The sequence below is a fragment of the Manacus vitellinus genome, unplaced genomic scaffold (genome assembly GCF_001715985.3).
Source record: "Manacus vitellinus isolate BGI_N305 unplaced genomic scaffold, ASM171598v3 scaffold_15_pilon, whole genome shotgun sequence".
NCBI lineage: Eukaryota > Metazoa > Chordata > Aves > Passeriformes > Pipridae > Manacus > Manacus vitellinus.
The window spans coordinates 10,615,391-10,629,919 of NW_021939122.1; the positions used below are offsets into that span (position 1 = coordinate 10,615,391).

The 14,529-nt window shown below is 56.8% G+C and overlaps 1 protein-coding gene across 1 annotated transcript; it reads left to right on the top strand.

Moving 5' to 3' along the window:
* Window positions 1–79: 79 nt before the first annotated feature.
* On the top strand, window positions 80–11,494 carry RRP12 (ribosomal RNA processing 12 homolog). The gene is made up of 33 exons (XM_008934108.3): window positions 80–1,000; window positions 1,101–1,184; window positions 1,408–1,484; window positions 1,669–1,774; window positions 1,945–2,061; window positions 2,177–2,315; window positions 2,613–2,740; window positions 3,033–3,131; window positions 3,209–3,300; window positions 3,378–3,489; window positions 3,642–3,739; window positions 3,884–3,998; window positions 4,268–4,410; window positions 4,599–4,720; window positions 4,842–4,906; window positions 5,007–5,169; window positions 5,268–5,422; window positions 5,789–5,856; window positions 6,047–6,140; window positions 6,340–6,498; window positions 6,623–6,703; window positions 6,786–6,891; window positions 7,035–7,142; window positions 7,236–7,393; window positions 7,738–7,829; window positions 7,921–8,079; window positions 8,254–8,426; window positions 8,565–8,681; window positions 9,025–9,074; window positions 9,352–9,430; window positions 10,395–10,462; window positions 10,848–10,930; window positions 11,117–11,494. The coding sequence occupies exons 1-33, from the start codon at window positions 713–715 to the stop codon at window positions 11,217–11,219; spliced, it is 3,801 nt and encodes a 1,266-aa protein (XP_008932356.3). The 5' UTR covers window positions 80–712; the 3' UTR covers window positions 11,220–11,494.
* The last annotated feature ends 3,035 nt before the right edge of the window (window positions 11,495–14,529 follow it).

Sequence of the window (14,529 nt, forward strand, 5' to 3'; positions counted from 1 at the left end):
CGAGAGCTGGAGCGGGGACCGGAGGGCCCAGAGGCGCTGACAGTTCCGGGGGAGGCGGAGGCAGCAAAGCGGGTAGGAGGACACGAGTGTGTTCTCGTTACCGTAACCGTGGCGCCGGGCCTGAGGAACGGAACGGGGCACCGTATGCTGTAGCGCCTGTCACTCTAAGAGGCTCCCCAAAGCTCCTGGCCACACCTGTAAGTGTTGGTGTGGCGTCTAGTGCGGTGAGTGACGTGACTTCCATTCATGATGGGGAAAGCAAGCCCAAATCTGCCAGGCTCTACGAGAGCCCTAGCTGCTGTTGGCCAAGATCTTTCTCCTACACATGAAGAAACAAGTCTTGCAACATGTACTATCCTCTTGCAGCTGGCTGCAGTCTGTTACTCAGAGGAACATGCAGTGTGTGTCTGGCTTGTCTGATTGCATGGCTCCATGTGAAAGATGTGTAGGGCAGAGTACAAGAAGCACCTCAGCATTAAAGCCTTGGCACACCAGGACATATTTGTGTAGATATGATGCTCTCTCCTCCATCACAGGAGGCGGCTGGACTGTGCTCTGGTTTGTTTTCACAGGAACTAGAAGCTCTTTCTAATTATTACTGTACTTTCTCCCATTGGGGTGAAGGAGCACCACTGTCTCACATGCTGGAGATGAGCTCTAGCCAAGCCAGTCTGCCTGGGAGGAGAGAGGAGGGGAGCATGGGGGGTTCAGGATGGGTGTGGAGCAACATGACTTTGCAGGTCTGACATGTCTCACCCCTACAGAGAAAAGCAACTTAACGGTGGATGCAGTGAAGCTGCACAATGAGCTGCAGTCGGGGTCCCTGCGCCTGGGGCGGGCAAGCGACAGCGCTCAGCTCCACATGGAGGGGGATGACACTGCGGAGGTGGCCACGGAGAAGTCCTCTGGCACCTTCCTGAGTGGGCTGAGCGACTGTACCAACATCACCTTCAGCAAGGTGCAGCGCTTCTGGGAGTCCAACTCCGCCGCTCACAAAGAGGTAGGGGCAGGGGCCGGGCTGGGGAAGGGGGTGTCTGGTAAGGGTGGCCCCCTGGGTGTGAGGCCGAAGAGCACTGACCTGCTGTGGTTGCTTCTCACAGATCTGCGCCGTGCTGGCGGCTGTGACAGAGGTGATCCGCTCCCGCGGGGGCAGGGAGAGCGAGACCGAGTACTTTGCTGCACTGGTGAGTGATGGCCATGGGGAGGAGGCATGGGGGGAGCTGCTGTTGGCAGCAAGGGTGGGCTCTCAGGAAGGTTGGTGGAGGAAGGTTCTATGCTGGTAGCCAAGGCCCCAAGTGTCTTCAGCAGAGATGCTGTTTGGCTGCTCCTGGTTTCTGTGCCCCCTCCCCAAGGGTTGGCCTGATGTGAATTATCAGTCCCCCTTGCTTACCCATCTTCTGTTCCCAGATGACCACACTGGAGGCAGTGGAGTCCCCTGAGTCACTGTCTGCTGTCGCCTACCTGCTTAACCTTGTCCTAAAGCGGTGAGTGGCTGACAAAGGAGTGGGGAGAGCTACAGACCCCATCTTGAAAGAGGGACTGGTGCTGTCTTCCCTCCCCAGGCTGGGGAAAGGAACCAACCAGGGCAAGCTGGTGATGCAGTTCTCTATGTAACTGCCACCAGCTGTCTGCTCCTCACCCCACTAACATGCCTCCTTCTCCTGGCAGGGTCCCAAGCCCTGTTCTTATTAAAAAGTTCTCAGACGCCTCAAAAGCCTTCATGAGTATTGTGTCCTCACAGGCCTGCAGCAGCTCTACCTCTGCCCTACGTTGGGTGAGTAGCCAAGGGCAGCCAGCTGTGTCAGCTCTGCCCAGAGTCTGCTGAGAGCTGGGGTCAAGGCTGCTGCTGTAGGGTGGTGCCAGATGCTCAGCCTGAGGGCCTTGCAGTGAGCAGGGGTTTCTCTGTGGAGTGATGCTAACACCCCTGCTGCTGTCTTGTCATAGGTTCTCTCTTGCCTGGCCACGCTGCTGCGGAAGCAGGACCTGGCAGCCTGGAGCTACCCTGTCACCCTCCAGGTCTATCATGGCTTGCTGAGTTTCTGTGTCCATACTAAGCCCAAGGTGAGCACCCAGTGCCAGGGGCAGAAGATGACACTGCTTTTGGATCATGTTTCTGGGGCTGGCTCTGCCTCCCAGGTCTATATCCTCTACTCACCTGGGTTCTTCTTCCCCCCAGGTGCGGAAAGCAGCACAGTATGGTGTGTGCTCTGTCCTGAGAGGCAGCGAGTTCATGTTTGGCGATGCAGCCCCTGAGAATCACCCCGCGGCACCCTCCACTGCCAAGTTCTGTGTGCAGGAGATTGAAAAAGCTGGAGGTGTGGGGCACTGGAGCTTGGGGTTTGCAGCTGAGTTTGGGAGACTGTGCCACTGTGGTAGAATAAGGACTTGAAGGGAAGAGGGGAGGGTGCAGCATCCTGGATTGCTGGGGAGTGTCTGAGACACCTCTGGGGCACCTAAAGTGTTTTGAAGGGTCCTCAGCTATTCAGTTGTCACCTCTGCTCCTCTCAGGAGTCAGGGGAGTGTTCACCCTGGCTCTGTGAGTCAGCCCCAGCGCTGTTACAGGGGCTTTGCTATGGGGTGCCACAGGCTCAGAGGTTGCTTTGCTCCCACAGGTACCAAGGAGGCCACCACTACCCTGCATGTCCTTGCCCTGTTGCGGGACATACTGCCCTGCTTCCCTGCGGCCATGGTCAAGACCTGCTGTGAGACCTTGCTCCGTGTCATGACCCTCAGCCATGTGGTGAGTATTGCTGCTGCAGGGATAGCAAGGGCAGACCGTTTCCTCATTGGCTGCACTCTGGAAGGAATCAAACTCCCTTGGCTGCCCACTGGGATTGTGGAAATGCAGGATGCAAACACGGAGGAGCCCAGGGCAGCTGGTATTTGCTGGCCTGACTGCTGTGGAAGAGAGATGCTGTGTACATGGGTCATAGTTACAGCAGTGCTGGGTTTCCTAGGGTAGAGCCTGCTTTGGAGTGGGGGGACAGTGGGTGCAAAGCAGAGGCCCTCTCCTGACATCATGTCCTTTGCAGCTGGTGACAGCATGTGCCATGCAAGCCTTCCACAGCCTCTTCAGCGCCCAGGCCAGCGTGGCCTGCCTGCCAGCCGAGCTCAACGCCCAGATCATCACCGTGAGTGTGGAGTGGCAGTGTGAGGGGGGACAGAACTGGCAGTGCCATGCCACCCACCCCATCTTCTGCTTCCCCAGGCCCTCTATGACTACGTGCCCAGCACAAATGACCTGCAGCCACTGCTGACCTGGCTGTCCACCATGGAGCGGGCACACATCAACCTGGGCAGGTGCGGGCAGGGGCCATGGCTGGGCAGGGGGAGAGGCAGCTGCTTGGTCTCTCACCTGCCTTGTCTCTCCTCTCTAGGCTGCAGAAGGACCTGTGCTGGGCTCACCTGCCCCGGTTCTTCTCTGCTGCCATGAACTGCTTCCTCTCCTCACACTCCCAGGTGGTGTCAGCAGCGGCACAGACCCTGGAGGTACCACATGCAGGCACCTCTGCTTATTTTGCTGCCCTGTATCTTGTGGGGGGCTCTGCTGAGGGGTTTGGGAGTGGTGTGCCCCTCTGTGTCTGCTGGGCTGAGGGCTCCATGGTCCACGGCTGTCCCATTCTCCCTGTTGGTCCTTGCAGATCCTCCTGAGTGAGTGTATTGCTCCCCACATGGAGGACCTGGGCACTGTCTCTGCATCTGCCCCAGCCCCTGCTGCCTACTTGTGCAAGATGTTCAAGTGAGGAGCGGTGGTGTGGGAGGGGCTGTCCCCATGAGATTGGCTGAGCTCTGACCAGTATCTGCCTGGTCCCCAATGGGGTCTGGCAGGCCTGGTGGGCGCCCTGATCACTACCAGCATGACCGTCTGCTCTCTTCTCCCCAGATCAGTGGAGGAAGGGCTGACATACCGTTTCCATGCAGCGTGGGACGAGGTGTTGCGGGTGCTGGAGGTCTTTTTCGAGACGTGTGGGAAGCAGTGCCATCCCATCATGAGAAAGGTGAGCCAGTCTGGGAGAGCACAGACTCATTCACAGAGCCAGGGTGGGGTGGCTGCACTGCTGTCCAGGCTGTGTTGCCCCCTCCAGGTGTGGAGCAGGGCTGTGCTAGTGCCTGCTGTCCTGCCCGTATGTGGGCAGAGCGTACACAGCTCTGGGACTCAGCACAGGGACGTGCAGGGCAGTTGGCACCCCTGGGAAGACATAGTGAGTGACACATGGCAGACCTGCCCCCATGGCTCCTCTGAGACTGTCCTGCCCTGTCCCGGCAGTGTCTCCGGTCGCTGTGTGACCTGCGTCTCTCCCCACACTTTCCTTACACCGCTGAAGTGGACCAGGCAGTGGGGGCTGCGGTGAGCACCATGGGCCCTGAGGTGCTGCTGGAAGCCGTGCCCCTGGAGATTGACGGCAAGGAGTGAGTATAGTCACAGGGTAGCAATTTTGCAGCTGTTCGTTACGTTCCTGTTCAGTCCTCATGCAGTGCTGGAGGTGTTTGGCTGCCGAGCCTACCTGTGCCCAGCTTTGGGGCTGGGTGGAAGTGCCCAGTGTCCAGGGGCTGATGCCAGCAGTGCCCTGTGCCTCACCCATGCTTTCCCTCCCCAGGGAGACACTGGATTTCCCCCGCAGCTGGCTCCTGCCGGTGCTGCGGGACTATGTGCAGGGAACGCGGCTCGGCTTCTTCACCAGCTACTTCTTGCCCTTGGCAGCTGCCCTGAAAAACAGAGGTGAGCAGAGTGGCACACCCAGCAGGCCAGGGTGTTCTGTGGGACCTCCCTTTCCTTCCCTGGAGTGTAGTAGGGCTCTGCAACATCTGCTGTTCCGCTCATCTCTCCTTCTTTTCTGTAGCCCAGGAGTTTACACAGGCTGGGAAGAGTGTGGAGGCCAAGCTCTACGACACGCTGCAGTGGCAGGTAACAACGAGTGCCCAGGAGCACTGCTATGATGTACCCGTGCCAGGCTGGGTAGCTGTGACTTGGTGAAGACTGCTGGTCTCCCGCCTTTGCCTTCCAGGTCTGGACTCTGCTGCCTGGCTTCTGCACCCACCCCACAGATGTGCTGGGGGCCTTCAAGGGGCTGGCCCGCACCCTGGGCATGGCTATCAGCGAGCGCCCAGACCTCCGCCCCACCGTGTGCCAGGCCTTGCGCACCCTCATCCACAAAGGCTGCGAGACAGGTTGGGGGGAGATGAACCCTCCTGGTGGGTCCCTGTGCCCTGCAGTGACGCAGAGAAGGGATATGCTGGTCTATACCTCCCTGTCATCCTCTCCCTAGATGCGGAGCGGGCAGAAGTGGGTCGCTTTGCCAAAAATTTCCTGCCCATCCTGTTCAACGTGTACAGCCAGCCTGAGGAGGATGGGGGCAGCAGTGCTCAGCGCCGCTCCGTGCTGGACACTGTCCGTGCTTACCTGACCATCACCGACCCCCAGGTGAGGGAGCCCTCGGACAGTGGGACAAGCTGTGCTGGCTCCAGCCAGCATCTCCAAGCCAGATCCAGTCTGGTAGGGCTTATTGGAAAGGACAGAAAGAAAAACACTGAGCAGAGAGCAGTCCTTCCTGCCATTATGGGAAGAGAGCCCTTTCCAGCCGGAGGTCTGGGTTTTCCCAATTTTGCAGTCACATCTGGTGCATCACGTACAAACTCTGATGCAATTTATCCATCTCTTTTTGGACCCGCTGATGCTTCTTGTCTCCACAAAATTCTGTGGCAAGGTGTCTGTCTGGTAGGTTGCAAACTCTTGTAAAAGCACTTTCTTTGGTCAGTTCTGATCCTGCTCTGTGTGCCTGCCCTGCAGATGGTGTGTGGGTTTCTGGAGAAAGCCAGTGCAAAGCTGACCAGTCCTGAGAGCTCTGAGTTTGCCAGGTAACGCCCAGGGGCTAATGCTAAAGGGTAAAACTGCTGGCATGCTCCTGGTGAGCAGAGCTAGGGCACTGTCCTGTGTGGGCTTTGCCACTCTTGTGCATTTGATGAGACTCAGAGCCAGAGTCCCAGATTGGTCGGGCAGTGTTAGTGATGCCAGAGTTAATCACCTGCGTGTCCTCGTCTGCTGCAGACTCTCCATCCTGGATCTGGTAGTGGCAATGGCACCCTATGCTGATGAGCAGTCCCTGGACTCCCTGTACCGCACCATCCAGCCTTCCCTCCAGGTCAGTTGGCCCCCAGCCCTGACAGGTGCAGGGGGTGTGGTGGGGAACCTTCTGCTTGCTGCCAGCTTGGACTCACTTTTTGTGGGGATGAACAGCTGCCATAGTCTCTGCTGGGTGGCGTGGGGTACTGCAGGGGTCCCTTCAGACACTGTGGTGAGGGGCTGCCTTTACAGTGGGAGCGTGTTGGCTGTCCCTGCAGAGCAAAGAGCGCAGTGTGCAGAAGAAGGCATACCGTGTGCTGGAGGAGGTGTGCGCCGCTCCCCATGCTCCCTGCCAGGCCTTTGTCCGCTCCCATCTGCAGGACCTGCAGACAGCACTGCTGGACTCGCTCAAGAGCGCAGCATCCCCAGCCAAGAGAGTGAGAGCAAGGGCTGCAGTGGTGGAGATCAGCCTCTGCTGGGAGGGAGGGTATGGAGTGGATGGTAGGGGTAGCCATGTGTGTGTCCCTGGGTGTAACGGTGCTGGGCTGTTTCTTTCCCCAGCCCCGGCTGAAATGCCTGTTCCACATCGTGAAGCAGCTGTCTGCAGAGCACGAACCTTTCGTCACTGCCCTTGTCCCAGAGGTGAGCATGGTCCTTGGAAGCACCCAACTGTTTCTGGCTGTGGTGGTGGCAGTAGTGGTGTGACGTGCCTGTGTGCCTGCAGGTCATCCTATGCACCAAGGAGGTCTCGGTGGGGGCCCGCAAGAGTGCCTTCATGCTGCTTGTGGAGATGGGGCATGCCTTCATCCGCTTTGGGCCCAACCCTGAAGGTGAGCTCCTGTTCCACTTGCTCAGCCCCACGGCTGCTCTGGCCCCAGGGGTATCAGACCCATGCCCAGCATCCCACTGAAATGGTCCAGGGATGCTGCTGGTCACGGAGTGAATCGAAGCCTGAGTCATCCCCCTCTTGCAGAGGCCATGCAGCGGTTCCTGCTCCTGATCTACGTGGGGCTCACTGGCTCAGTCACCATGATCAGCTGCACCGTGCTGGCATTGACCCGCCTGTTCTTTGAGTTCAAAGGTGAGCAGGGGGCTGGGGGACAAGGCAGAGCACTCTGGCAAAGGTAGGTGCTGGAAGGAGGCCGGCTGTGGCTGAGTCCCACCATGGTTGCAGATCACCTGGAGTTCAGTGTGGTGGAGCAGCTCCTGCAGAACATCTGCTTGCTGCTGGCCTCCCGCACACGAGATGTGGTGAAGGCGGCCCTGGGCTTCCTCAAGGTCACACTACTGCTGGTGGACACCAAGCTGCTGGCCAAGCATGTGCAGGCAATGGTGAGATCCCACACGGGGTGCCTTGAGGAGGGTGGCAGGGCAGAGCTGGGGCTGCCCTGGGCACCTGGGGGCATCTCCAGCTGCACCCTGCTTCTGCTTGGGAGCCAAGGGAACAACCTTGATCTCAGTGGCTGAGATGGCAGTGGGGAGGTTTCTCTCCTGAATGCTGGCATGAAAATGTCAGTGAACTTCCGTGAACCAGCCCTGCCAAGCAGGGAGACCCTGCCTGGAGCATGCATGGGGCAATGGCAGCAGGGTGAGCAAGGCGGCCATGCAGGTGAAGGGTGGGAGGCTGAGTGCCCAAGGCAAGGGTGCTTGGGTCTTGAGGGTCTCTGTCCTGGCAGCTGGAGGCCGTGGGGAACCTTTCAGATGACATGAGACGCCACTTTCGTATGAAGCTGCGAAACCTCTTTATCAAGTTCATCCGCAAGTTCGGGTAAGCCAGGGTCTCCTGGGGTGGTGAGGAAGCTCTCTGGGAAGCGGTGCAGGAGGAGGTGGGTGCTCACTGCTCTCTGTGTGCCCCTCAGCTTCGAGCTGGTGAAGGGGCTGCTGCCACCTGAGTACCATAAGGTGCTGGTGAACATCTGCAAGGCAGAAGCCCGGAACCGCAAGCAGCGCGCCCTGAAGCGGGCGGCTGCAGATACGGATGAGGAGGAGGCACCACCAGCACAGCCCAGAGGAGACAGGTGAAGATGGGCTGGGGTGAAGAAGGAGCAGCCCTCACAGAGGGCTTGGTGCTGGATCTCCTCAGCTGGTGCCTCTGGAGATGCTGGAGACATCTCTGAGGCTGCTGTGTGTTGCGGGGCAGGCTGCACCCCTGGGCTTGTTCTGTTTCCATCATCCTCTCTGTGTTTTGACAGCATGGAGGAGATCCTGGCTGACTCAGAGGATGAGGAGGAGGAAGAGGAGGAACGGCATCGAAGTAAGGAGCGGAGGAAGCAAGCACGGCACAAGGGCCAGGCCTGGCTGAAGGAAGGGGAAGAGGATGAGCCCCTCAACTTCCTGGACCCCAATGTGTCCCAGCGGGTGCTGGGTAAGGAGTGAAGCTTCTAACGGAGCTGGGGTGGGATAGATGGGGCAGGGGCTGATGTGATGCACAGGGGTCCTGGGGGTACAGCTGCCCCCAGGAGTGGGTCCTTCCCCAGGCCCTGACCCCTCCCTCTGTGAGCAGCCACCAAGCCAGGCCCCAAGCGGGCCAGAGGAGTGAGCCACGACTTCCAGATGTCTGAGGACGGACGCCTGATCATCCATGAAGAGGAGGAGGAGATGGACGATGATGAAGCCAGAGGTACTGCCTGGGCTATCAGGGGCTTACACTAGACTTGTTCTGGACTTCTGAGTGGTTTTCTTCCTGCCATCTGCATGTGAGATTTTGAGGGCATATGGGTGAAGGTGGCAGGAGTGTGTACAGCCTTGTGTCACACCCAGTGGCTCTCCTTTGGGCCACTGCCCAGGAGAGACAGCCCCCTCCATCATCAGGAGCGGGTTGGAGGGGTCACGGCCACCAGTACTGATTTAGTAGGGGACCCTGCTACTGCAACCCCCTCCAGGGGCTGGCATGGTACTGGGGCTCTCCCAGATACCAGGTCAGTGCCCGTATCCTGCACTGACCCTCTTGTCCTGTACCGTAGGAGCAGACGAGGAGATGGCAGATGTGCTGCAGGATGTGGGTCTCCGCAGTGTGAGTACAGGGCTTGTGGTCCTGAGGAGATGCTGGGGAACTCGGCTGTGCCAAACCACTGCCTGTGCCATGGCAGCTGCAGCTGTGCCCGAGGCTAGTGGTGACACCAGGCAAGCATCAGCTGGTCGGAGGGGTGCAGGAAGTTGTCTGGGATAGGGATGTGCTGTCTGGAAGGTCGCTGGGTGCCCATGGGAGGAAGCAGGAGGTTGGGGGTATGTGGGAAGGCAGAACTGTAAGGACAAGCCAGCTGCAGGGTCCCTGCTGCTTGCTTCTGCAGAAGAGAAACCAGAAGCGTCGGTTCAGAGAGGAGCCAGATGATGAGGAAGCCGAGGCTGGAACCTACTCTCAATACAGAGGTAAGTTCTCTGCCTGTGCCCAGTCCAGCCAGAATCATAGACCCATTTTGCAGGACAACTAGAGCAGAGATCACAGAATGGGTTGGGTTGGAAAGGACCACAGGATGACACAGTGTGTCATCCAGTCCAACCTCCCTGCTCAAACAGGGTCATCCTCGAGCACATTGCACAGGATTGCATCCACATGGTTCTGGAATATCTCCAGTGAGGGAGACTCCACAACCTCTCTGGGCAATCTGTTCCAGTGCTCGGTCACCCACACAGTGAAGAAGTTCATCCTCATATTCAGGTGGAACTTTTGTCCATCAGTTTCTGCCTACTGTCTCTTGTCCTATTGCTTGGCACCACCGAGAAAAGTCTGGCACCATCCTCTTGACACCCTCCATTCAGATACTTAGAGACACTGATGAGGTCCCCTCTCAGACATTTCTTCTCCAGGCTGAACAGGCCCAGCTGTCTCAGCCTTTCCTCACAAGAGAGATGCTCCAGTCCCTTAATCATCTGCTGGACCCTCTCCATGAGCTGCTCGTCTCTCTTGTACTGAGGAGCCCAGAACTCAACACAGCACTCCAGATGAGGCCTCACTAGGCCAGAGTAGAGGGGCAGGATCACCTCCCTCGACCTAATACACCCCAGGATACCACTGGTCTTCTTGGCCACAGGGACACACTGATTGCTCATGGACAGCTTGTTGTCCACCAAGACCCCCAGGTCCTTCTCTACAGAGCCTGAACTGGTGCCTGGGGTTACTCCTCCCCAAGTGCAGGACCTTGCATTTGCCTTTGTTAATCTCAGACAGTTCTCTGCCCATCTCTCCAGGGATCTTTGCTTGTGGGAAATGGCCACCCCTCTCTGGTGACCTCACACCCAAGAGCTGGAGGCAAAAACAGGAACATCTTCTGCAGCCTGGAACTGAGCAGGGGGAGCCCTGAGACCCCCTTCCAACACATTCTCTGTTTTCTAGCTGGAGGCTCTGGGATCCACCGTCCACTGAACAAGGAGCCAGCCTTCGGTGCAGAGTACAGATCCAAGGTGAAGGACCCAGGGGGTTGCAGGGTTTAGGTGGGGGGATACCTGGGGCTTTGCTGGGGCAGGAAGCACCATTTGTTTGTTGGGAGTCTGGTTCTGTAGCACCAAGGCTGGAAGGGGATCTCTGCTGCAAGAGGAGCTGCAAGAGACACTCAGTATCTCTGAACATTGCCAGCCCATCTTGGAGTTCCTCTACTGCTCTTGCTGTGTACAGTTCCTGCTCAGTGCTCAAAGCAGGTGTCTGTAGCATCATATGAGTGATGATAGCTCAGCTGGCACCCCACTGCATCATAGTCTTTGGGATGGCCAGGTGGCAGGGTTGCACCGGAACAGGACATTTGCATCTCCCCTGGTGCTGCATCTTCTCACATGTCATTATCTCCCACAGAAAGGTAAAGGTGACGTGAAGAAGAAGGGCCAGCTCGACCCCTATGCCTACATCCCCCTGAACAGAGCTAAACTCAACAGAAGGTGAGGCTAATCAGGAAGGGCACAGGGATGGGAATGGGTTTGCTTTTTGTTGCTATGGTTTTTTGGTGGGTTTGGGAGCTCCCTGTCATTCTCTGTGCCACTCCTTGCAGAGCCTGGAGCATGCCTGTGCATTAGGTGTGCCCAGTGCCTGCACCAACCCAGTCTCCTGCTCCTTGCTCCCTCCAGGAAGCGGGCAAAAATGCAGGGCCAGTTCAAGGGCCTTATGAAGGGAGCTCAGCGTGGGGCCAAAGCCGGCCGCAGGAACCGTGTGAAGTCCCAGCGCTCCTGAGGAGCCTCAGGTGCCTGACCTGCCCCTACCCAGGGACAGACAACACTCTGTGGCCTCTGGAAGATGGGGGATTCATGAGTGGAGCAGCCAGGACTCCTCTGCAGAAGGTGACCTGCGTTTGTTTAAGACTCCCTGGGAGGCCACTCCAGCATATTGTGGACTGATGACCCAAGCCATGCTTTCCTGTGCCTGGAGGAAGTGCTGGTTTGCCTGGTGCAGATGTGGGTGTGTGTGTGAGAGCAAGTAATGTGTAAAGAATTCTCTATATTGATAAATACCCACTGTTCCTACCCAGCCCAGATTCCTCCTGTCCTTCTCTTCAGAGCTGTGCACACCCATGCTCTGCCTGCTGTCTTGGTGCAGTGGGTCCTGCTGCTGCTGCAGCACTGAATCCCACAGGGCTCACACCAGCATCAGCCTGGGACCTGGAGCCAGGGCCCTCTCTCCCACACTGGGCTTGCCTGGGAGCTGCCAGAAGCAGTCCTGTGGCACACATGCCCGTTGTGGCTGGGGCATGGCAACGAAGCCAGAGAGGGTGAAGTCCTTTACATCCAGCTTTCTTTTACAAACTCTGTCTTGGCAGGATCTTCTGCCTAAAACCGTGGCCAGGGAATCTGTGCCATGAGGAAAGTGTCTGCCATTTGGCTGCCGGTGTTTTCTCTCCTGCCTCAGCTTTTCCCATATCAGCCGTGCCTGATAGTGGGGCAGGAACAGTTCACTGCAAATTTCATCAAACTGGATGGAAAACTGCTACAGCAAACCTCTGTGTCTTGCCATTTCTCTTACTTATAGAGAAGCCCTTTCCTCTGCTCTGACCACCTCCTGCCAGCTAGATCTGAGCAGCGCAAATAATCGTGGACCTTTTTAGCTGCCCAGCCCCCTCACATTGGACTGAGCATCTTGTTTGGCCCGGCTACATCTGCACTGATCCAGAAGATCTGCACATCCAGAAGATGCTGTTTAGCCAAAGTGTGCTGAAAAGAATGGAGCTGAGGGTAGTGGATACAGGTCCCGTTGCTTGCACTACAAGGAACTCCTTTCCTCTTCCATATTAAAAAGCCTTCAACCCTTTGTAATTTCCTCTTGTGGCAGCTTACATGCTGGAATTGCAACGCTTCTCAGTTCTCTAATAAGCTAAAGGGATTGTGCTTGTTCAGCCTCTTACTGCAGGCTTCTTCCTGGAGGCTGCAAATCCACTTTTGTGGCTTTCTTATGTGCTGTCTTTTTGGTTTCTTTCATGATCCTTTTAAAAGCCTGGAGATGGAGGAGGTGCTCTTGTGCTGATATTGGTCCTGCCTTGTCAGGAGTATTGTCCCCTTCATGCTTTCCCACCCAGGGCTCTCACTTGGACCCTTGAGCCCCAGGACCATGCTGAGGTGCTGCTGCTCTAATCCCACCACAGGGGAGCTCACAGCCTGGCCTATGGGACAGGTGTCTCCAGCAGCACCTCATGACCATGTTCAGTCAGCTGGAGCTACATCCATCTTCCTCTGGTGCCTGTAGCCTAGGCCTGATGCCCTCCCTTCTTCTGCAGGACAGGAGCAGACAGGTAGCAGTCACCTTCTGAGCCCCCCACACCTGTGACCTGTGGCTCCAGGCCCACCAGAGCTATCTGTCTTCCTGCTTTCTCTTCTCTCCTTGGAAAACTCCCTGGGCAAGACTAGCTAATTCATTTAAGAGCTCCAAATTACTCACTGTATTGTTCTTCATTTGCATGTTGTTGCTTAAATTAGTGCATGCCTGCATGGAACAGAAGAGTTTCATTAGCACAGAGGATGGTGTTCGCCTGAGCTGGTGTCCAGAGAACAGATTCTTCTGTAACAACATCTTGTTAATCAGCTAATTAATCATGTAATGCAATGGAAACCCTCGGAGACGAGATGTCATCATGCCTGGGAAGGCTGGCTGCGAGTCAAGCCTGCTCCCCACTAGCAGCTATCCCTGGCAGGGAGCAGAGCTGTGCCTTGGGGGCCCTCAGGAGCCTGAGCACAGCTCTCGGTTATGGGGCAGGGTGAGGGGGGATGTGGGTCCTGTCTCCAGCAACTACGTGCCACAAATATTTCAGTTACACACAGAGAAGCACAAGAGGGGGACCTAGAGTGATGCTTGGCTTTTGCTGCTCAAGCTGGGAGGTGGCTGGAAGCTATTTCTTCACCCAGCATGCCATTTAATCATGCAACTCCTTCCCAAAGGCTACGGTGGGCACCAACAGTGTACCAGTGTTGAGCTACACTTGTGCAAGACATTGTCACAAAGGGCTCTTACCTTGTAGATAGATACCAGATGCAAATGGGGAGTTCTCCACGTTGTGGGCTGCAGGTGGGCTGAGCACCCTTGAGAAGAGGCTGGCACGACTAACAGGCTTCCCCTAGTGCTGGCTGGGTGGCCCTTGGACTGGCTGAGGTAGTTACTGATACCCACCCTGAGTCTTAAGGCTCAAAACAAGGAAGAAGATGAAAACATCACTGTATCCTTACCCTAGAAGCTGTCTCCTAGGATTCTGTCCACAGTGGTATGCCCCTCAGAGGGACAGATGTGCCCCAGGGGGCTGTGCCCATGCAACGTCCAGATGTACCACCACCTCCTCCAAGCACACTGCAGCACCTTTTTGGGGTTCCCCAGTTCAAAGTTGGGATCTGTCACACACCAAGGTGCAGGGATGGGAAAACCCTTCTGGGAACAGCAGTATAAAAGGAACTTTGGTGTTTCAGCTGAAATGATTGGCAGCAAGATAATTAAGTGTGGAGGTTTAAAATGCCAAGGGACCACTCCAGCTGAAATCTAGTCAATTAAAAAAATACCAGATTAGTTCCTAGTCCCCTCAGCACTCTGATCTACAGTTTCACTGGATTATAAGTTATCTGTCTTCCCATGGTTGCTACCTGAACGCTGTGGGTGCACCAAGTGTGCAGGGACACAGGGCCCCTGGCTGAGGGCAAGGCAGGTGCTTCCACTCACCAAGGGAAAAAAAAAAAGAGGGAATAAAACTGCTCTTCTAGCACCTGTGTTCTCTGATTTCTCCTCGATGAAGAGCAAGTTGCAAGTTGGGGGTTATGGTGTAACTCATGCTATTTGGAGCACTTGGCGTGGGCTCTGCAGGCTCGGGGTACGTCAGCCGCATTGTAAGTTTCCTTGCAATAAAAGGGTTGTTTCTGCTCTGGTGCTCAGTGAGAGACTCGGGGTGCCGGGGCGCTCACGGCCTTGCACCGCCGGCCTACAACTCCCAGCACGCCGCGCGCGGCACAGGCGGCCGTTTTCCCCGCCGTGCGCGCGGATCGGCAGTTGCCCATTCGAACTGGCCAATCGCGGC

Coding starts and splice junctions, on each gene's coding strand:
- RRP12 (XM_008934108.3), top strand. CDS start 713: ATGGGTGTGGAGCAACATGACTTTGCAGGTCTGACATGTCTCACCCCT. Junction 3,301..3,377: donor GCACACATCAACCTGGGCAG/GTGCGGGCAGGG, acceptor TCTCCTCTCTAG/GCTGCAGAAGGACCTGTGCT. Junction 5,857..6,046: donor GAGAGCTCTGAGTTTGCCAG/GTAACGCCCAGG, acceptor CGTCTGCTGCAG/ACTCTCCATCCTGGATCTGG.